Source organism: Conger conger, chromosome 2 (genome assembly GCF_963514075.1).
Source record: "Conger conger chromosome 2, fConCon1.1, whole genome shotgun sequence".
NCBI classification, from domain to species: Eukaryota; Metazoa; Chordata; class Actinopteri; order Anguilliformes; family Congridae; genus Conger; species Conger conger.
Window position 1 is genome coordinate 47,020,301 of NC_083761.1, and position 24,132 is coordinate 47,044,432.

At 45.1% G+C, this 24,132-nt stretch overlaps 1 protein-coding gene across 3 annotated transcripts in view; it reads left to right on the forward strand.

The window, feature by feature from the left end:
• LOC133116139 (voltage-dependent L-type calcium channel subunit beta-1-like) overlaps nt 1-24,132 on the forward strand; it is a 65,563-nt gene that overhangs the window by 13,521 nt on the left and 27,910 nt on the right. The window contains exon 1 of one of the 3 annotated variants that reach the window (XM_061225422.1): nt 12,265-12,425. The exons of the other annotated variants lie outside the window; for them this stretch is intronic. Coding sequence (XP_061081406.1) covers nt 12,390-12,425 — 36 coding nt within the window. The 5' untranslated portion in view covers nt 12,265-12,389. Of the gene's footprint in view, nt 1-12,264; nt 12,426-24,132 lie in introns of those variants that run through there. 3 annotated transcript variants of the gene reach the window in all.

Sequence of the window (24,132 nt, forward strand, 5' to 3'; positions counted from 1 at the left end):
ATGATACCAAAATTGAACGTTGCGGCCATACATACCATCAACATGTTTGGGGGCAAAATGGAATGCATACAAGGAGAAACACCTCATACCTAATGTCAATACTGGCAGTGGGTCATTGATGTTTTGGAGATATTTTGCTGCCAGTGGTCCAGGGGCACTATTTAAGATCAGCGGCACAATGAATTTATCAAAGTACTAGGAAATCATAGAAGAAGATCTGCCTCTGCTAGGAAGCAGAGTCTTGGTCATAGGTCGATTTCCCAGCAGGACAATGACTCCAAGCATAGATCAAAATCCACACAGAGATGGTTTAGCAAAAACAACAACCATATTCTGCAGTGGCCCTCTCAGTCTCCAGACTTAAATCCCATGAAAAACCTGTGGTCTGTACTGAAGGGTGGGGGGGGGGGGGGTATCCCAAGGATATGAATGATTCTGAAAAGTTCTGCATGGAGGAATGGTCAAAAGTCCATCCAAATGTGTTATCAAATAATGTTATCAAATATAGGAAAAGACTCAGGGCTATCCTCTTTACAAGGGGTGTTTGCGCAAAGTATTAAACCAGGGGTGCCGATAATTGTGAAACCTGTTTTTTGGGGAAATACTGTTTATTTTAAAAATGTAAGACATACTAATAATTATTATTACTCAGAACTACTATATTTGTAGTTGGCAGCACTTTTTCCTGCATATTTATCAAGGGTGCCAATAATTCTTGAGCGCACTGTGTATGCACCTGTAAAACCACCCCTTACCAGCTGAGTTCAGAAAGACGTTTCTAAATTGTGTTCACTTTTGAACTTGGGTTTGCACTGATATTGCATATCTCTTTCAGGGAAGACCTGGCTAAACAAAAACACATGCTTAAGAGCCATAAAAACAAATGCACCAAACAACTACAAGTATTGTACAGTCATCTTACTAAAATAAAGAAAATATATTTAGAAAAGATAGACATGGACATTCAATACTCCTCAGCTACTGCACAGTCATGTATCTTACTGTATGACATTCAGTGAATTTCAGTTTACCTGACACAGTGTAACATTGACTGGCTTATTGAATATTGTTGTGGAGGTGGTGAGGGACTTGTGACAGAGTTGACAGAATGCAGGAAAGGACATTGTCATTGCCATTCCAGGCACCACTGCCTTTGTAACTTCAAACTGTTCAGTAGTACTGAAGCGAAGCATTTAGCATATTCAGGCCTTGGCAAGGATAGCGGAAAGAAAGAGTCAATCTGTCTCATTTAGTTTCACATGGGCAAGCTGATGAATCCTGGTGTTGTTCGTTGCTTACTTTAATTACTTGATTTAATCTGAATGCAGTTTTGGAAATGCAGGCATGTGGATGTTTTTAGCTTGTGTTTTCGCGCAATGTCACTGAAGATTACACGGTGCAGAGCAGCGAATAGTTAGCGTGCTGGCTGGAGGGCGTGTGGAACCCCTTATTTACCTAAATATAAAATAATAACATTGATTCTAAATACCATGTTGTTTCTGTACAAGAACACACAAGGAGACATTTTTTGAGACTGGCATGGAATCCATAAATTGACTCATCTGTCTCGTGAGAATGCTAACTCCAGGGAGTTGGATGCTTCAGTAGTTTTATCTGTACACACATCGGTGCAGTCGAAATCATTACTTGTAATATAAATATAATAAATAACCAAAGAAAATAAATCAATGCTATGGTATGAAGCACGATTTCGATAAGAGTACGTTATCGTAAAAGTAAAAAAGCTATTTTACTGCTTGCTACTGGAGGATTCTGGATTGGTGGTTGAAGACCATGTTTCTGACATCGTAGTTTTTTGACCAATCAGCAGTAATGCAAATCCGGCTCGTTACACAAATATTTTAGTGTGCTGCTTTTCACTGTACCATAGGGGCTACGCAAGCATCATTGTATAAGGGACTGCGTGGGCTAAGACTGATGTAAGAGAAAAATCTAGCTCTGCAGGGAGGAACATGTTTTTCAGACGAAATAACTAGCCAAGTCAGCTGACTGAAGCTAAGCTGTGGGAATACAGGGCAGGTAGCGAAACGACGTTACCAAAGTTCGAAATGATGATGGGCTGTGATTGTAATCGGACAGAGGAAATTAAATTAGCTATCTCTCTTGACATCGGAAATTTGGTAGAAGTTTTGATGATTACTTGCTCACCTCCATAGCAAGATACCCAAACAGCAAATGTAAGGCTCCAGTCTGATTCTCTCTGAGCTGCGAGTGTGTGTGTGTGTGTGTGTGTATGTTACTGGCAGCCAGATTCTCAGTTGTGCTACAATCTGGCATAGACGTGGGAAATTAGTGAAATTCTCAACTAGATGAATTTCAGTAAAAGCTGGGCTTCAAATTGGCATGTGGTCACCAGTTTAACTCAGGATAACTATCATATAAACCCGAATTTTACAAAATGCGCATTTACAAACTCACACTGCAGTGATCCCCCTCTGCAGTGTAAGTTTAAGGTGCTGTGGTTGAGTGCATCTACCTAATGTCAATGCTATGTAATGTATATTCCCTCTACAGTCTGTGAACCCAGTTGCATGCAGTCGGTAGTTTTGTGTTTTAAGGAACTGCATAGTCATATAAACCTTGTCAAATGGTGTCCTACTGTGTATTAAGTTACTAGGCAGTTACTATTTGAACTGAACTTACTATTTACTTTATCATTACTATAGCAACAATAATATGCTTAATAATCTTCAGACTGTAAAATACCCTGCCTCTGATCCAAAGGCCATTGCGGATGCTTGACCTTTTAGACCAATGGCATTTTGCTTTCACAAACCTCTCATGAACACAGCGAAGATGCATGCTTGCCTGAGGGGATTGTTCCGGAAAGAGTTGCTGAAATCTCATGTAAAGCTCTTTGCCTCTCTATTCGGAAGCCATTTCCAGATACCCATGTAAATCCACATTAAATGTGCTGTACTGAGAATTGTGCTGGAAACAATCTGTGGGCTTAGCCTCGACTGTCTCCGAGCAGACATCTCTCTCTCTGTCTCTCTCTCTCTCTGTCTCTCTCTCTCTCTCTGTGGTGAAATTGCTGTTCTCTAACTATAAACTGTCGTTTTAGTGCTTTATTACTGTCACTCATTTCTTTGGTTGACATCCCCAAGAGATGCATCATTGTTTGTTAGAAGATGGCTGTCTTCTGTGAAGCCTGTAATGAAGCTGCTTATGACATTCGTGCACTAAATCTCTTTTAGTGTTATTCAAATTCCAACAATGGACTTCAGTAGCAAATACACACATTTCTGTTATACTATTAACAATTAACCAATGAAAAATACCTCTATAATGGATATTTGTAGCAATTATTTTATCCATTTAATAGTATTAGTTTAGCATTAGTTTAGCCATGTGGCAATGGTAAATAGGGATTACTTATATGACTGGTGTTCAGAGCAGCAGTGTATGTATGTATTTAACGGTGGTAAATCTTCCTGGAGTTGGCTGTTTTTTTTTTATCTCCAGAAGATTCTCACAGTTTAATCATTCTATCTGGCAAGACATCTTTTGAGCAGGATTTGCACTTGAGAAACACACCAGCTAAAATGTGTTTCTTCTGGGAAAAGGCAGCGGGTTCCTCATTTAGAATCTGGTTCTCACACACTCCTTCAGTCTTCAAAATGCTTATCTGGTCCAGCAAGGATGTTATCAACAGCAACTCGACTGTAATCTGCTTGTTGTGCATATGTTAGGTGCAAGAGTTGAGGACAAAGGCTTCAAGTGCTATATAGCATTTTGGATTGGCCATTACCCCATAGGCCGTAGCCATTCATGAATATTTACCAATGTGTGTCGCAGCTTCAAAGATGGAGTGGGAGAACTTTCAAGACTAAAGGCCCATCCACACCAAGAACGATGACTATAACGATAACTATGTGAGCATTCATACCGATGGACAATAACGTTATCTAAATAGTCTCTCGGCTATGTCATCTGCCATTTTGAACATGACGCCCTACAAATTTGGTTGGATTTTGATTGGCTGTAGGTGTTTTATTGATCATGCACTGGAAAAAATAGCTGAAAAGTGATCCAAATGATATAATTTGTCACTGTTGTTGTCATATACACCCAGTGAGCACAATATTAGGTATTTATTAGACATATATTTTCTGCTGCCCTAGCCTATCCACTTTGGATGGACAGTTTGATACGTTGTGTGTACAGAGATGCTCTTCTGCATACTGTAGCGCTGTTGTAATGTGTGGTTATTTGTGTTACTGTCGCCTTCCTGTCAGCTTCGACCATTCTCTTCTAACCTCTGTCATTAACAGCGTGTTTTTGCCCACAGAACTGCTACACACTGGATATTTTTTTGTCTGAGATACTCAAACCACCCTGTCTGGCACCAACAAAGTCACTTTGATCACATTTCACAACATTTGGTCTGAACAGCTGAACCTCTTGACCACATCTGCATGCTTTTATGCATTTAGTTACTACCACACGATTGGCTGATTAAATATTTGCTGATTAAAAATAGCTGGTGGACAGGTCCACCTAATAAATTGCTCACTGAGTGTATATGTGGTGTGCACTCCACTTGAGTTTTTAAACGATTTTGGAAACTTTCATATGTATAGTTTTCCTATGTATAGTTATCGTTCTTGGTGTGGGTGGGCCTTGGCCTATAGAATCCGCATCATAACCTTGACACCACCCCTCCGGCAGCATGACATTAAGTGCAGCGGCGCACCAAGCGGTCCCTTCTCCGAGACGTTTAATGGAGCGCTGTTCTGAGTTAAAGGAGGGACGGAGCCTGGCTGACATTTAGCGGCCCCGTCTGCGCGTCTCGCCGGAAAATAGCTCCCTCCCCGGAAAATAGCTCCCTCCCTGGCCGCAAGACGGCGGGGGTGTGCCACCCTCATGCGGATCTGAAAGGTCAGACTCCCCCCCCCCTCCTTTCCAGCCAAATCTCTCATTAGCTCCTCTCCCTGCGACGGGTAGGAGGGGGTGGGGGCCCGCGGCGGAGGTTGGGCCCAGCCGCTAATGGGAGCGACTCGTCGTGCTGAGCCCGGTTGCCCCTGCCACCGGCCTCTGTGATGGCGATCGACGCTGCGCTTTTAATTGCTTAATTAGTCGCGGCGGCTCGTTTGATCTGCGCTGACAGACAGACAAACCCGCGGGTGGGGGTAGGCGGGTGTGTGTTGAAGGGGGGGGTGGGGGTGGGGGGGGGTACTAGGAGGCGAAAGGTGGGAAAGCTGGATGTACTAACAGGCAGCAGCAATTTTCCTTCTTTGAAAAAGGGCGTATCTCTCAATTGAAGCCTTTGTATTCTCGAACCTGGGGGATGTTTTCATTCGCCGTATTTGTTTAAACACAGTCCCACTCCATATTTCTTCACATAAGTGTGTGTACATTCTATCCTTTCTTTCTCACACTTGTCCCATCTCTTATTTTGGTCTCCTGCACACACACACACACACACACACAAACACACGCGCCCCCACAGCCATCCATAGCCAACTGTGGAAGTGGTACACTGGCCTGGTTTCCATGGAGACTGAGCCCCTCAGCACGCAGGCACGGTCGAAAGGGGGGGGAGGTGGGGGCTTGCGTGGGGAGGGTGCGTGCTCGCGTATGCGCGTATCCATGTGTCGGAGCGCGGCGAGTGTTACCAGGGGAAAAACAGACGCAGATGCATCTGTGGATGTTGTCATCGCTCCGTTGATGCTCCTGTAAGTGGTGGGCTATTTATGGAGCCATGGGAGATGAGCAGCAGTCAGTGTGCACCTGGCATAGTCAGGTGGCTACGCACTCACACACACACACACACACATACCTTAGACCAGGTTTGTGTTTACTTTGGCTCGTGTACTTATTTTGCCCTGTGAGGGACCTGTAATCTGTAGGGCCTTTTGACCATATGCAAACGGTCAGACTAGATAAAACCCTGATGCCTTCCCATGTGGTTCCCAACGTGCTACAATCACAGTTCATGGTCTCCCGTGAAAAGCTGACAGCGATGATTCATTCGCCAGGCCCGTCAACCTGAAGATGGATGGGGAAACCTCCGACCTCCAACCGCAGCGTGTTCAGTCTCTGACTCTTTATACAGTTGTAAATCCAGCCGTTTTGGGGATGGTTATTTTCCTCCTCGTCTTAGAACGAGTCCCATCCCTTCAGTCTCGATCTCCTTCCAGAAGGGGCGTGCGGGGGACGGTCTCACTAGAGCAGCCGGCACCCTCTAGTGGCGGAATCGAAATGGCCGCTGTCATTTTCGCATATGCCTAGTCGAATCATTGTGACCGGATAGTTTCTGGGCACTTCGTTTGAGAGACGCGCTTGCAGCGAGGCTCCGTACTACCGGCCGTGCGTGAGCGTGTGCGGAACGGGCCCAGCCGCCCGGCCCTGCCCCTCTCTCCCCCGCGTGTCTCCGGGATCAGGCTGACGCGCGGTGCACCCGCCTTCGCCTCTGTTTACCGGCCTTAATGACTGTTTGCCGTGAGCTCTGAGAGGGAGGAGTGGGATTGTGTGCAAATGCGCCGCAGCAACTGTGTGGAAGCAAACAACGCTGTTGTTGACTCAAGACTAGAAAATGAAAATGTGAGCACTCCGAGTCCTGATTTCTCCCTCTCTGCGGAGTTTGTGAATTTTGAAACGGTGCCAAAATATAGTTTAACTATACACTCGCTGAGCACTATGAGGTAAAACTGTCCACCTACTTATTTGTGCGATTATTTAATTGGCCAATCGTGTGGCAGCAGTGCAGTGCATAATCATGCAGTTAATGTTCACATCAACCATCAGAATGGGGAAAAGGTTTCAGTGATTTAGACTGTGGCATGATTGTTGGTTTGAGTATTTCTGTAACTGCTGATCTTCTGGGATCTTCACGCACAACAGTCTCCAGAGTTTACTCAGAATGGTACAAAAAGAAATATCCAGTGAGCGGCTGTTCTGTGGACGGTTGATGAGAGAGGTCAACGGAGAATGGCCAGACTGGTTTGAGCTGACGGAAAGGCTACGGTAACTTGGATAACCACTCTGTACAATAGTGGTGAGCAGAAAAGCATCTCAGAATGCACAACACATCGAACCTTGAAGCAAATGGGCTACAACAGCAAAATACCACATTGGATTCCACTTCTGTCAGCCAAGAACAGAAAGCTGCAGTAGGCACAGGCTCACCAAAACTGGGCATAGCCTGTTCTGATGAATCTTGATTTCTGCTGAGGCATACAGACGGTAGGATCAGAATTTGGCACCAATTGCATGAGTCCATGGACCCAACCTGACTTGTGTCAACACTCCAGGCTGGTAGCGGTGGTGTAATGGTGTGGGGAATGTTTTCTTGGCATACTTTGGGCCAGTTAATACCAATCAATCATCACTTGAATGCCACAGCCTATTTGAGTATTGTTGCTGACCATGTGTATCCCTTCATGGCCACAATGTATCCACATTCTAATGGCTACTTCCAGCATGGTAAAGCACCATTTCACAAAGCGAAAGTCGTCTCAAACTGGTTTAATGAACTTCAGTGGCCTTCCCAGTCACCGGATTTGATGCCAATGGAACACCTTTGGGATGTGGTAGAACAGGACACTCACAACATGAATCTGACAAATCTGCAGAGATTACCATGACGCTATCATGTTAACATGGAACAGAATCTCAAAGGAATGTTTTCAACATCTTGTGTTGTCACGAAGAATTGAGGCTGTTTTGAGGGCAAAGGGAGGCCCTACCCAGTATTGGTATAGTGTTCCTAATAAAGTGTTTAATGAGTGTATTTGTTTCTATGCTTTCTGGCCCAAGGCTTTCCTCCAAATTCAGAATTCCAGTTCATATGTGGCCCTCCACAGCTGATGCAGCAAGGTATCGACAAGCCCGTGCTCTCCTCTGAATCGCGCAATGTCTCCAGCTGCTTGTTTTTCCACACAACAGCCCACAAAACAAGCTTGCAAGACTTCAGTTGATGGAAGACACTTCATGTGCAGCTTTCTCAAACCAGACCTGGGTCCAATATGTAATTGCTTTGGATTTTAATACTTTTATCCACATTACCGAGCTCGTCTGGTGTATTGGAACATATTAAATACTGTCAAAAAGTGCAAACCCCGCCTTCTGGTACCCAGTTGGCTCAAATGCACCAGGCTAGATCAGTTGAGAACAAAAAAGCTTTTGAATCCCAAACAATTATGTATTTGACCCAGGTCTGTCTAAAACAGATTGTGGGCACCCAGTCAGCCCTCCTTGAACTGGGGCAATGCTACCGCCAATTTAGCATAATCCCAGCAATGCTACCAGCTAGGGTTGGCTCTGGCACAGTTGGGATTTGATCCTGGGCCATGGGGCCAGTCCATGTGCTAGAACACTGTCTTAACTGGATGAATCATCCAGCAGACCCTGTGCGCTGGGCATCTCATGTAGTAGCCAGTTTTGTAGTACTGAAATTTGGACACTGTGGGAGGCTGGGTCTTTTTGAGTGTATAGCCTGTATTTGAATATTAGACATATCAGCTGTCAGTATGGGCTTTTAGTTATCTTTCACATGGAGAGATTATATTGGCCTCCAACCAAACTGATCTGTGCTCTGATGTAACACAACATTACATAACTTGACATAACATAACATAACTAAATGTGGCATAAAATAAAAAAGAGAACAGGCCATTAAGCCCAACAGCACTCTCCATTTTCCTACCACTGAAGTGTACCTAATACTTTGTTTACCTAAAAACTATCTAGCTATCTAGATAGTATCTAGTACTTTATCAAGCCTGAAAAACTGTGGGTTTTCAAGAGGTTTTCCCTCCACTACAGAACCTGCAAGCTATTCCACACAGTTGTTACTGAATTAAACTACACTCACACTGCACTGAATCTGTGCTGTTGGAGTTGGTAAACACTGAACTGAACGGATCTCAACTGAAACAATGTACTTTTCGGGAACATTTGTGTTCCTATAAATAATTGAAACTATGTTTCAAGTAAAAACACATCATACATCCATAGTTCTTTATTAAAAAGCAAATGTTGATGTGTCCTTTATATATCCTGTATACATACTTATATTTCCGATTATGCAGAGGGAATTAGGCTATTTAAAACAAACTACAAGCAGGTTTGCTCAATAAAATTGTAACAATGAACAAAAATGCTCTGAGACTTTAAAAAATCAGTTTTTTTACACATTTTCTGGATAGCATAATCAATTTGCCTATTTGGCAGCATAAGAAAACAAACTTATCATTATGGCTTACAGGAAGCTATCGAGTGCGCAAGAAATTATAGTCCTCTGAATTAAAGAAAAGCCCAATGCAAGTCAACAGAGGCTGCATCTTTCCCATATTTGTAATCATTAAATGTAGCCTATAATGGCTGCTGTGCATAACATTTATGGAGTGGAAAACTTTCCCTTAAACAGATTGGTCTCAATCTTTTTACAATCTTTGGTTAACAAGTGCAGCACGGATGGTGCAGTGGGTAGCACTGCTGCCTCACAGCAAGGAGGTCCTGGGTTCGAATCCCCGTCGGCCGGGGCCTCTCTGTGCGGAGTTTGCTTGTTCTCCCCGTGTCTGCGTGGGTTTCCTCCGGGTACTCCGGTTTCCTCCCACAGTCCAAAGACATGCACGTTAGGCTGATTGGAGAGTCTAAATTGCCCATAGGTATGAGTGTGTGAGTGAATGGTGTGTGTGCCCTGCGATGGACTGGCGACCTGTCCAGGGTGTATTCCTGCCTTTCGCCCAATGTATGCTGGGATAGGCTCCAGCCCCCCTGCGACCCTGATCAGGATAAGCGGGTTCAGATAATGGATGGTTAACAAGTGATTAATGCACAAATCACTTTATATCATCAGATATTGTATAGCAAGTTCTCCTCGTTTAGGCTATTAGGCAATTGTGTTTATTTATATCACAAAATCATGCACATTTTATACATCATTTAAAATTGTGGATATTTAATTTTTCTAGTACTCACACTCAGAGAATATTTATGGAAAAGATCTGAAATATGCAGATTTTGTCATTTCAATGATCTTGGAGAGCAGTGGCTACTAGTAGGTAGGTACACCTACTCATGAATGTAAATAACCTGCTCCTCCAAACAGTGAATCATGTGACTGAATCTCATAAGCATGCAGACATGGTGAAGAGGTTTAGCTGTTGTTGGACCAAACATTAAACATGGGCGAGATGCATGATCTAAGCGACTTGTGACCATGGTATGATCGTTGGAGCCAAATGTGGTGGTACCAGCAGCCCTCAAGGGATTTCTACACACTACAGTCTCTAGAGTTTACAGAGAATGGTGTGATAAACAAGAAACGTTCAGTGAGCAGCAGTTCCAACAGAGGCCAGAGGAGAATGGGCAGACTCATTCAAGCTATCAGAAAGGCCACACGTTGACATAACAGCTGTTTGCAACTGTGGTGTGCAGAATGACATCCCTGAATGCACGACACATCGAACCTTGAAGCGGATTCCATTCCCGTCGGCTAAGAAACAGATGAGGCAGCAGTGGGCACATTCTCAACAAAACAAAAATTTGGAAAAACATTGCCTGGCCTAACATAATTTGGCCGAAACAGCATGAAGCTATGGATCCATCATGACTTGAGTCAATGCTGCAGGCTAGTGGTGGTGTAATGGTGTGGGAAATGTTTTCTTGGCACATATTAGACCCCTTTATACCAGTTGAGCATCATTCGACGGTCATAGCATATCTAAATATTGTTGCTGACCGTGTGTTTCCCTTTATGGCCACAGTCTACTCAAATAGATACTTTCAACATGATAATGTATCCCGACACAAAGCACACATCATCTGAAGCTTGTTCCATGAGCGTGACACTGACTTCAGTTTAGCCCAGTGGCCTGCCCAAAGAAATGTTTCCACGCTACAAAAAAAATACATAAGTCAATTTCAACATGTATTTTAATCCTATTTTGAGACTAAAAATCATATTTCTATTATTCTTTTTTGCTAAATAAGGCAAGACTATTGTTTCTTGACAAGTACATTTCAAGATTTGCCAATGGGGTAAGGAAATGTCTCAAATTTTCAAGCAAGCAGTACAATATTTTCTACTTGGAGAAAAAATATATATACACCTGCATTTGTCCCAAACATTATGGTGCCCTGAAATACTATTTAATAAAAGTTGAGAGTCTGCGCTTTAACTATTTAACTATAAGTTATTAATATGTTATATGTTAACTATAAACTGTTTAACTATAATGTATTGTTGGGTTGGGGGTGCTGTTGAGTCAGGAAGGTGAATCGCTGCATGTGGCACAGGATCAAAGTCACCGTGCCTCATAGTTTTGACCAACGACTTTATGCCTCAAGTGAATGGCACTGAGGGATCCTCAATGAAACACACACACTCACGCACACGCACACACACACACACACTCACACGCACACACACACACGCGCACACACATACACACACACTCGCACACACACACACTCACACGCACACACACACAAATACACACACGCACACACACACATTCACACGCACACACGCACACACGCAGGTACACACACACATACACATGCACACACACACTCACACACACACACACTCACATGCACACACACACACAACACTCTCACACACACACACACACACACGCTTTTTTGATAAGTGTTTCATCTGTTTAATAATGCAGCAAAACTTTGCACATCGTCTATTACAGGGGATGAATTAAGAGTTAATTTACTCTGAGGTCATATTTATTCATATGATCATACTGTATGTTACTGGCAGCCAGATTCTCAGTTGTGCTACAATCTGGCGTAGATGTGGGAAATTAGTGAAATTCTCAACTAGATGAATTTCAGTAAAAGCTGGGCTTCAAATTGGCATGTGGTCACCAGTTTAACTCAGGATAACTATCATATAAACCCGAATTTTACCGAATGCGCATTTCTGAAAGTGCGTCCCCTGAACCTGCTGTTACTGTATCCCCACCCACCCTCCCGCTGTTCGACTGACTGTAGGGAGCGCAGGGGGAATCGGGGGCTGCAGGGTTCCCACGTCAGAGGGGCAGCAGACTGAATGGCTGACGAACACATACCAGGCCTCCTTCTGGTGCAGATTTTATTCGAGGCCTGTATCTGCCCCGACAGGGCTAAATATACTACACCCGTTTGCAAATGTAGCACTAGTCCTGTAACCTGACCCCTCATCTCTCTCTCTCCTCTCTCTCTCTCGCTCGCTCTCTCTCTCTGTCTCGTTCTCTCTCTCATATGCACTCCTCTCTCTGCTTTTGCCCTGCTCTGGTCTGTGGGGTGGAGATAGGGGGGATTAGGGGTTAGGAGAGTACCCACACAAGAACCGCTCTACTTTCTCTCTCTTTCTCCATCTCTCCCTCCCCGATTTGCCGTTGTGTGCCGGGAACGGCAAACGAATGGACGCGGCGGAGACGATGCAGAGTCCCCATGTGGTAAGCTGGGCTCCTGAGGGAACTCTCCTGCAGTTTGGGGTGCAGGCTGGGAGGCGAGCTTCAGGTGTGCCGCTGAGCCGTCAGCCATTTCGGCTCCGGATTTCTTGTTCTCTGGATTGGCCTGTCCTCCTCTTCATTCCCGGGGCTCAATTCTTTTGGCTTAGCCACAGCTGCTGGCGGCAGTGGGATTTTAGCTCCCTCTTGTTTACCAGCCTGCTGCAAGACCTCAGTACCTACGGGTTCCCCTGTGTGTGTCTGAGATTTAGTAGTTTTGGTTTTTATTGTAAGAAATCAATTGCTCGGGAGCAACATGGTAGTAAAGAACAAAAGTGCGGAAAAGTAATTATAAGCATTACCTAAGAATGAAATGTAAAATTTCTTCTGTGGGTGCTACCTATTTTTTATTAATTGGTTAGAATTACATTGGGCTTAATCATCTTGATGCGTTTTCCATTGGTTGTAATGTAGCAATGTGAACAGTTAACTCAAAGTTTACTGTGAAGTTACTAAAATTATCTATCGTTGCCACATTTGGGAAGCGGCACGTATTTTAAATGTGTGACAGGTGGAATTGAGTGTACGGTGTTTCCACAGATTGTTTCCACAGCTCTTTCTCGCGTTTGTCAGTCTTGGCTGGATGCCCCCAGCGATCGTGAACGTAAGCAGTCTTGTCACAGTTAAAATTAGCATAGCACAGCTCCAGGTGACACACCGTAATTTGTTCTCTGGAACGACCCAGTTCCACCAATGCAGGTCAGTGTGTGAGAGAGCGCTGGCAATTCCGTCGAATCGGGGAACAGCATGTCGGTGACGCATCGTCAGAGAGGACCGCTGACTCACAGGTGTTGGCGGTAGGGGTCAGGGTGCCGGGCCTCCTCCCAGAGTACACCCACTACAGTCGGTTTGTAGCAGTTGCCAAAGACTTGTTGTGTGTCCGTTGTAGAACCACATGGCCTAAGGGGTGGCCTGAAGGTGAATTTGCACACTGGTAGGGTAGAAATTGGGCAACCCGGTTGACAGAAGCTGAACCGTGATGACTGGCTGAGTGGCAAGGAGAAAGACATGTTGCAACAGCAAGCTTCCCAGCTAACACAACACGTTCTCACAATGTTGCTGCCATGTTGTGGTAAAGTTATAACATTGACATAACATTTCAGTTACATTGTGAGAACATTGTGTTACTTGAATAGAACAAAGACTGCATTTCTTTTTAAAACCTAGCAAAAATGGCACATGGAATCCCTCTGTCAAGCTTTGGGCTCCTACCTGAAGCTCAGCCACTAATCACAGCCCAGTCAGTCGCTGGTGAGGTCAAAGTTCAGGAAGGCTATGACCCAGTCTATGCCTTGTCATGTTCTGGGTGCAGGTTCTCTCATCCCGTTTCAGCTTTGGGTCAGAGAACCGGATTTGGGCCGGAATCTGATCATTTACAAGTGAATCAAGGATTTAGTTGTCAGTTTATTGCTTGAACTCATTCGGGTGAAAAGTTGAGTTATATTTATTTTTAATCTGCCAATTTATACAAGGGTTGTGTTATAAAATTTCAATAATAAACTAATAAACTTGTGGTGTGGGTCCTCCATTTTATAGCTGAATCCTTTTGTATACCTGATAGCTGATTCATTAAGGTTGAAGGGGTTGGAATGGTGGGTATTATCATTGGCTTATGTGCATAGGGAAGAAGTATAAGATTGTATTTCATTGCTCCTCCAATCTGGGAGGGCTCTTAGGGTCAGAGCATGTTCTGATTTCTGTGGCCTTAAATTGTTGTTTGTAAAAGTACTCTTCCTGAACCGGGCCAGTGCCTCCACACATTTCTTATCTCTGTTTTATTTATACCTCATGAATTTGTTCTACCTTTGGCTGGAGTGTCATGTCAGGTAGTTTTTCTGAGAGAGCAAACAGCTGAACACATTAAATTCAAGCTGTCTGTGCTCGGATTAAGGGTAATCTGCAATTAGTGTTCCATTGTGTTCAGTTTTAGGTTTAGTCTACATTTGCTAGGCATTGTGTTTTGTTTTAGGTTTGCAGTTGTTTTAGGATGAATGTACTGTTATTTGACTTCTTTTTCAATTTTAAGTTTTATCTATTGGTTTGAATGTCCTTTTAATTTATGGGTTTAATCTTCATTTAAGTATTGAGTTCAGTTTTTTTGGCCAGGATCTACTGTTGCTTGAGTTCTGTTGAATTTTAAGTGTTATCTACAGCTGTTTGAGTGCTGTGTTCAGTTTTAGGTTTAATCTACTTAATGAATTGCATGTATCCCAGAGACCTGAGTTCCTGCACTGTCTTCATTACCTGAGTCACTGTAATCCAGGGCTTCAGAATGAGTTTCCAGAATACATATGGAACAAAAGAGACAAGCCATACTGCAGAAGAAGGTAGGCGCTTTAAACTTTGCCACGTCTTGGCGTTCAGTCAGAGTGAAAAAGGAAAGGGAAAAACCCTGAGGCATTGTTAGCAGTATGGTGTCTCAGCCTTCCTCCCTCTTCCCTCCACCCCTTCCTTTTCTCCATAACGCCTGCATATTGCCTATTGCATATCTTCCTCTCAATTTCACAGTCTGTCGCCTGTGTCCACGGTGCAAGAGAGGAGGTATGAGAACATCACGGTCAACCTCACGCGTAGGAGCGCAAGCTCTCCACGTCTCACGCCTGCCTGGGCTTGGACACAACACACTCACTTGCTCACGTGAGACTGTGCTAGCAGACTGACGTGAGGACAGTGTATATGACTTTCGTGAGGACAGTGTATATGACTTTCGTGAGGACAGTGTATATGACTGTCGTGAGGACAGTGTATATGACTGTCGTGAGGACAGTGTATATGACTGTCCTGAGGACAGTGTATATGACTGTCGTGAGGACAGTGTATATGACCGTGTACGTAAAGAGCACACAAATGTGTCAGGCCTGGGTGAAATACGTACGTGTTTTGGATTCAAATACTTCTCTAAGCACAACTGAGCTTGTGTGGTGTATTGGAACCTATGACATATTCCCAGAAAGTGCAAACCCTCTTTATAGTCCTCTTGGTCGGCTCAATTGCACCAGGCAAGTTTATTCGAGCACAGAAAAGTGCAATCCAAAACAGTTACATATTTGACACAGATCTGCAATCTGTGCGTACTCTCAAGTGACTGCATATGAATGTCTGACTGCCAGTATTGGGGCTGTGGTCGGTGCTGTTTCTCAGGGAAGGGATGAGGGTCTATGGCAGTTAGAGGCGACAGCATCAGGGAGAAACATGGCTGTCAGCACCAGCACAGCCATATCTGAAACCCAGCTAACATGTGACTATCAAGTCTCTGCAATGGTACTGTCACCAGAGTCTTAAACTGGTACAGTGTTTTTAGCAACGTTACAAGAACCCTAAAGCCTGATTTATACTTGGTTGCACAACTTTTTGGACAAGTGTCGCATGACAAAAATGAAAGTATTGCACAGCGTTTTGCATTTATACTTCAGCAAAGGTCTGTGACAAGGGTTCTGTTGTCTCTATGGTAACAAGATGCCAAACAGACGATGTTTACATTTTTAAAAACACAGTGGCGCCTGGCATAGCCAATCCATGTCAATGAATTATAGTGTTCCACCTGGTTGTCAATACCCTGCAGCAAGATTTGCCTGTGTCTGCAGCATATCATTTTTGCCATAGGACACTCGTCACAAGGCTCTTTGCGACCCTGGCATAAGCCTGCAGCCTGCAGTCCTAAGTCACGCAACCAGGCTTAAGTCTGATTTACACTCGTCACACGACCCTTAAGACAAGTGTCCTATGACGACAATGAAAGTGCCGCCCAATGATTTTTATTTATACTTTGGGGAAGGCTTGTGATAACGGTTACAAATTTGGTTGCCAATTGTACCCTATCTATACCAATTACCCATGTTTTCTAGGATACACCACATACATACGACCCCGTCCCCCAGCAACACAAATGGATTTAATGATCCGGAGGGCAACGCACCTTCTCCAACCACGACTGTGATGCCGAGGCGATCGGCGCGTTATTGTATGCGGCGATCTTACTAACCCTGCCAAGTCCCTCCCTCGGAGCGGCGGGTTAGGGTTAGGGAGCTCGCTGTGCAACTGCATCAAAATGATGCCTGCATCAAGGTCCGTGCACCACCGCGGCTCCTGGTTCTGTCGTTTCTATGGTAACAAAACGGCAAACAGCTGATTTTTGAAAACACAGCGGAGCCTGGCGTAGCCTATGGATGGCAATGAATTGCAGTGTTCCATCTGGCTGTCCAATCAATGCTGTGGGACACAATACTATTATACAAAGACTATTTTGCGACATAACAAAATTCTGTGCACTCAAAATTCTGTGCCATACTAAGAAAAAGATGTCGTACTACGCTACTGAAAATGCGTCAATTTCGTCATACGACACTTGCAGCAAGGGTCGCACGAGAAGTATAAATCAGGCTTCAAGCCCTCGCCTTGATATTCTGCCCTCACAGGCCTCACATTGGTTGCCCTGGGGCGCGGAGGCGAGCACACCGCACCAGCTTCGCCAGCTGTCACCCCGCACCGCGGGCAGGTGCAGTCACGCCACCCAGGGCGGATGACAGCTCACTCACTGCATCGCGACCGGGCAATAGCCGGGAAACACGATTAACTTCATGGCCCTGTCTGACTGCAGATAACCACGTTAGCTCCCAGATAAAGAGCCATTTTTCCCCACAAAGAACCCTTTAACTAGAATTTAATTCTGTGGAATCAAAGGGTTTCTTTCGGAACCATTGTTTTTGTGAGTGTAATGTGTTTTTTTAAGAGAAGTATAAATTATTTTCAGCCCAGGCACAGAATTATTCTGTATACTTTATCCACATTCTTTATCAACATTGCATGCAGAATTGTACCGCCCTATAATATATGATCATATATATTTAACACAAAAAAGCACCATTTCACTGTAAAGGTAATTTGTAAATTTATGCTTAAAGGTTACATTACACTTACATTTATGCTCAGTTACGTTTTGAAAGCACAATGTTGCCAATTCATCTTGGTATTATCCAGTCAGTATTCTTCCTGACAGTGAAACGGTTTACAGGTGTTGTTGCATACAAATGTTGCACTTTGTATGATATCTTCAGCCATCTTGTCCCTGGCAACTCACATCTGTTCTGTTTCATGAATCCACCGCATTTATTCTGCAGATTGTGATCTGTGCACCTCCCCCGGTCATTGTGCTTTAGAGTATTATAGAGGGCTGCTCTGTGTTTTAGGCTTTTTGTTTTTATTGAAATTTTTCTCCTAATTTATGATGCCCATTAGCATTTTTTTTACCCACCTTGGGATCCTCAGTTTCTCAGTTTCTGAAGGACTGTTCGCAGTCGTCAAGGTGAGTTACATAATGCCAGCATGTGCCCCGTTCTCGAGTATCGTTGCTCTCCGTGGCCCAATCCCAGCAGGCCTTCCTTTCCCCTGCCCCTCCCAGAGTGCATCTCCCACCCGGTCCCCTTCCCGTAAGACAAAACACTGACAAATGGGGAAAACATGACCCTAAAAATCGGGGCGAATGCACTGGAAGACTTCCTCCAGAGAGCCTACCCCAGTGTGGAAGCGTCCTTTGCCTCTGTTCCTTCAGGACGTGCCCTGCTTGTTTCTCAGAGGCTCTGAACCGCAAACTGCCTCGGCACCTGTCCTGGACTTATCTTTTACCGCTGGGGCGGCACCCACAGTCGCTCTCGCGAGTCTGTTCCTCCATGTTTAACTTTACACCATTCATTATTACATGCCTGATTACCTCTCATTGGCTCCCCTGCCTTTTTTTGTCATGGTGAACTGCTCATGGGATTACGATTGAGGGTAGGGTAATTCATTTTCATGATCGCCCTCGCTGATTATGAAGAGTTCCAGCGGGTGGTAGCGGCCTCGGGAGGACTGACTCAGTAGAGTGCCCATGATGCATTGTGGCACCGCACCGAGGAATCAGTATCCACTGCGAGCAACAGCAGTCTCTCCATCTGTCCCCCATTGTTCCTGGTGTACAGCGGGAGCTGCCTGGCCATCAGACACAGTACAGTGCTACCATCATGTCAATTAGCATCTCAATTAGCGAAGCTGGAAACATTATAAAATCGTGAAGGAAAGGGCAGAAATGGGCAAACCAGTGTTGGGTTATTTCCGCCGCTCCAGCCAGCCTCAGAGGGGCAGGACACGGAAAGATCCGGTGCGGTCTCCACAGCTCTGCCTTTTATGAAGTCCTTAGCAGCGGCCGCATTGTTATCCAAATGGCAGCTCTGTTAACATGTTTCCAACCCCCGGGGCATGTCTGGCAGCCTTCATTATGCAGAGAGCCCTTTTGGTCTGTCTCACCGTCCACATAGTATCACAGGAGAGCAGGCGGCAGCTGACCCGCTGTTACCTGTTTTGCAAAATTGCTTGTCGACCATGAGTGTTCGTAGCACTCTCCTACAGGGACACGTCCGCTCCTGTTTTCCCCTCTTCACCCTCTTCCAACATCTCCTCACCACGATTGGGGGTTTGGCTGCTTTTTTGCCAGTGTAGGGACGCCCTGCAATGCCTGACCCGGTATCAGAACTTTTGCTTTGGTGCACACCTGGGTCAAATACTTTTCTGCGTTTGATTGATCTTGCCTGATGCAATTGAGCCAGCCAAGAGGGCCTGAAGGCAGGATTTTGAGAGGATTGCATTGGTCCCAATACTCCAGACAAGCTCAGCCGTCTAAAACATAGAAAAGTATTTGAATCCAAAGCAAAGTATTTGACCCAGGTCTGCTTGAGTGATGTGCTTGCAAGTCAACTCAAAGATACATCATGAGGAGATCAAGTACAAATGGACTTTGTTGAAAAAAGTCTGAGCATTTCCCACACGGATTAGTAATATTGGTGTGCTTGAAATACTGACAGCAGCGCGTGGTGCAGTCGGTTTGCTTGTGCCTTGGGTGGATTTTGAGAAGCGCTTTGATTGTCCACGTTTCAGAGCCTTCGAGAAATTGTGGGTAATGGAATATGAAAATTAAAATTATTCTAATGCTTGATTCTCCTAAATGTTGGCTCTCTTGGTGATTACTCTGTAAAGTCTGTGATTTGAGAGCATTTGCATAAGGCAATTGGCAAATCATCATCTTTCTACTGTTTTGAGAAACACCCATGAGATACTCTCATAAAGTAAACAAGACACCTCGGCAGAGGCTCAACCTCTACCCGCTGTAGGCCGGTTAAAAGAGGCGAATGCCTTCAGGTGCTGCCCCGAGGGGCTACTGACCAGGGTTGGAGTTGATCCCAGACCTTGTGGCCCACCTACACGCTAGGGGTGGATGAGCCACCCAGCAGCCCCCTCCCTGGATGCTTTCTCAGGGTGGTAAACTCATACAGTAATGCTTTCTCAGGGTGGTAAACTCATACAGTAATGCTTTCTCAGGGTGGTAAACTCATACAGTAATGCTTTCTCAGGGTGGTAAACTCATACAGTAATGCTTTCTCAGGGTGGTAAACTCATACAGTAATGCTTTCTCAGGGTGGTAAACTCATACAGTAATGCTTTCTCAGGGTGGTAAACTCATACAGTAATGCTTTCTCGGGGTGGTAAACTCATACAGTAATGCTTTCTCAGGGTGGTAAACTCATACAGTAATGCTTTCTCAGGGTGGTAAACTCATACAGTAATGCTTTCTCAGGGTGGTAAACTCATACAGTAATGCTTTCTCAGGGTGGTAAACTCATACAATAATGCTTTCTCAGGGTGGTAAACTCATACAATAATGCTTTCTCAGGGTGGTAAACTCATACAGTAATGCTTTCTCAGGGTGGTAAACTCATACAGTAATGCTTTCTCAGGGTGGTAAACTCATACAGTAATGCTGTGTTCACTGCTCAAGGAGGAAGGTAGGAACTCTGATAAAAGGGCAATGTAATTAGCACCTCCGACCCTATGTTCCGACCCATGCAGGGATGAACATGAATAATGGACGTCACCAAAATAACCACAATGTTCAGTTTTGACGTATTTGTCATCATCTTGCAAACTCGGAACACTCCGGAGGTGCCCAGAGATCCTGACTTAGAATGACACCATTTATAACCATTCAGTAGGATATTTCTACTTATATTTCTGCTTGGATGTTGGAAACTGCTGACTTCCGAGATGGTAGTGACCACACTGCAATTCTCAGAGAGCACAGGACCGTGGCGCGTGAGGGGATTTGTGCCGCATTTCGGCAGACCGTGTGAGGGGTGAACTGGAGACGGAGAGCTCTTCAGTCCCTGCTGAAAAAGACAGATGAAGCTGCTTTGAAACAGCTGGTAGTTGGATTTCACGGGGGGGGGGCCCTCTGCTAGTGCTCACCTGGGCTGGCCTGTAGGATGCACCGCAGCGCCCACCTTCCGCCACTCGCTACCCCGCCTCCACCATGCAATTCATCTCTCTTTCTCTCTGCCCCACCTCTCCCCACAGCGCTCTTTCACTTTGTTTCCCATACCTCGTGCAGAAACAGGCCTCTCTCTTTAAAGGATCACCCCAATCATGGTGGTAATGGATGGATGTTATGTTTTATACACATATTACCGTGATATCTCTTTTCTTGTCTCTACTGTGCCTCTCCCCTCCACGCTCTCTCTCTTTCTCTCTCTCTGTACTAGAGGCTCTGTACTAGGGCTGGTTACTATGACACTGCCTGGGTCCCTTGCCTACACCAGCCAATAGGACAGCGGGGAAAGAATCAGCTGGTAGGGTGCTATTTTGAACAGGAGCTGTGAATTGAAGCAAGCAGGGAAACTAGCGACAGATCCCATTGACAGAGAGAGAGAGAGCGAGAGAGAGAGAGAGAAACAGCCAGAAGGAGAGAGAGAAAGACCTCTCTGCCAGGTTGGCCTCCTCCCAGTTCAGCTCTCTCCTGTTGTTCTCATAGGTGGTGAGCCCGGTTGCAGGTGATACATCCTCTCATGCTTCCCAGCCCCTCCCGCCGCCTCCCCCGTAGTTGGACGCATTTCTTCACGCTTTTCATAAACTATTGATTCTCTCCCTGGCCGTTGCGCATCGCGGCGAGACCGAGCCTTACTTTCTTTCCTCCGGTTTTCGCCGCGCACCGGACCTGTTGAGACGGTTTCTAAAGGCAGCCGGGTCGTTTTCCGCCGCGCACCGGACCTGTTGAGACGGTTTCTAAAGGCAGCCGGGTCGTTTCCGCCGCTCGGCCGCAACTCCTCCGCTCGCTCGGCGGGGTCTCCGCGCCGGCTGGTCTCGCTGGCGCCGTCCATGTCGGGATGTACCTGTACGGGTTAGATGACTCAGAGCCGGTAAGTGGCTGTCATTACTGTGTGCTCGCATGCATTCCGCCCCTTAGCAGTTGGCTTAAATCGAAAGCGGGAGGGCTGTCAGTGGAGCTAGCCGCACGTAACGGTTTCTAAACGAAACTGCAGCGCAGGGGGAGGGTCTCTACGGCGAGGGCTGTTTCCACCGGCCGCTACACGTAGGCCTGAATGCGTTGTCGTGGGGTAGCGGGCCCCCCCCCCCCCCCCCCCCCCCCCCGTGCACACACGCGTGCTATGGCTTGTGAAATAGACGAGGGTGGCATTTGTTGTGTTGTTTGCGTGCGTATATGAGGCGGCCTTGGCGCCTTGCCTCTGGCTCTGTCCCGGCCGAGCTGGCGGGCTGGGATTCACCGCCGCTCCTCTGCGCTCCAGCCGGCTGCTGGAGGCCTCGCTCTCCCCTGCCGCTGCTCTCGCGGCTGCCAGCTCCGTCATATTTTTAGCCCGCTGCGCTCTTCACAACCTGACCGGTCTCTATTCCGTCATTGAGGACTTCACCGCTGACCTCTGACCTCTGAGTGACGGCTGCATATGGGAACATGCACACTGTAGCCTGCCGGTAAAATGAACGCCCACATAATCATTGGATTGCCTGCCTCTTACACCTAGCTTTCACCCCGATGTGTAAACCAGCTCTGGATTAATTTGCCTCTTAAAAATGCCTGTCCTGATTTATTAACAGTACTTTGCATTGCATTGTGTCTTGGGGAGGGCTCATGAGAGCGTGAATCATCTGACTTCGTGACATCTGTTATGAGACATCCTCACAACTTTCCCAACAAAAAAGATCACACCTAATGACTCACTATTTCTATTTTGCGCAGTCAGCTGTCAGCATCTCTGTCTGCACTCAGCGCTGTAAAGGGGCTCTGTGAAACCTGGGAAAAAACCAGAGTGCTATTACATAAAGTACTGAAAGCAAGGTCATGTTAATTCTCCAATAATAGACAACTCACCAAGCTAAAACTGACAGCAGAATCATAGTTACAGACTTGGGCTTCTTGAATAGATAGCCATAATTTTAAACGTGTGTTTGTGCCGCATTTCAGGTGCAGATACAGTTTGCGTAACTCCATCGTGATATGGTCCAGCATACTTTTTAACGATTGTTATAATGCAAGGGAAAAGTGGTTAAGAATACGAAACTGGTGTTGAAAAACGGGCTTTATAGCCAAGGCATTCAATACCATACCTGCTATATTTCCTTCACCATATTTTGCCAAGATACTGTAATGTAACAGCCTTGATTCAAAACCAGCTCCAGAACAGCATAGTTATTTCAGTGCAAACACTAGGAGGGCTAACTGTCTCTGATGGTGTGTAAATGAAAAGAAATGGTGTGATGGTGTGGCTGCGGAGACCAGTATTTAGGGCAGTCTCTAACTGGATACGATACACAATTGCATAGTGTCACCAATGTGGAAGTCATAAATGTTTTTTTAAAAACAAGATTAATAAGTGTTTTAATGAATTCCTCTGAGCTAAAGACAAAGAACTTTGGAGTCAATATCCCCATGAAAAGCTGCAGTGATGTGAACTACATATTCACGGATATACAGTGTGCTTTGGAAGCCAAAACGATAAAAGTCACATTAATTAGATATGTTACTGCAAAACGTGACTTTATTAATTTATGGTTGCACAAAAGACAGCATGTTTATAGCAGTGTGTCACCGGTAATATATCCAAATATTTCAATGTCTTGACTCTGACCAGGGCGTGTTCAACTCCCAGCCACGGTCTGCAATTGCAAAATCCAGTCCAGTTGTTTGGGCTTGTTTTGATGGCGAGGTCCCTTATTTGTAGAAAGCTGGCAATACAACTTGTCGTACTGAACTTGTCAAACACTTCAGTGTCATTTCTCATTGTAATTTTTCCCTTAAAATCCACATCATGCTGTTTTTAATTTCATTTCATTTCAGAGGTAATAAAAATACAAGTAACATTTTTTATTCTAATCAGTTCTAAGATGAGCTGCTGTGTTTTCGGTCGTGTGACTCATTTATGCTGTGAGCTTGCAGCACAGCTGTTTTCATTTCCCATCCATCAACATGTTACAGTCACGTTGACTATGTCGCCATTGTCGGTGGAAAAAGTAACGTTACACTCCGGAAGATGGTTGGATTTTATTTTCCCAAATTTATCTTTACCGTATACTGTTAATTCTCAAACTGCGCTGTAATGAACTTGCATGATGGTATATCCTGGCTCTAACAATTCCATTGGTTTAAGAAGGCCTTTATTTAGCTTAACAAAATTAAGAGCCAACATGTCATTAGTAATTATACGACTGAAGTGCTGTGCAATATGCTATTTTCTGGTTGAATCGCATTCTCCTTCATCTACAGACTTGTCAGGGTGCTTTGGTTGCACATTATATCACGTAGTTCGTTCATTCTCCTAACCCACTTATCACCGTCCAT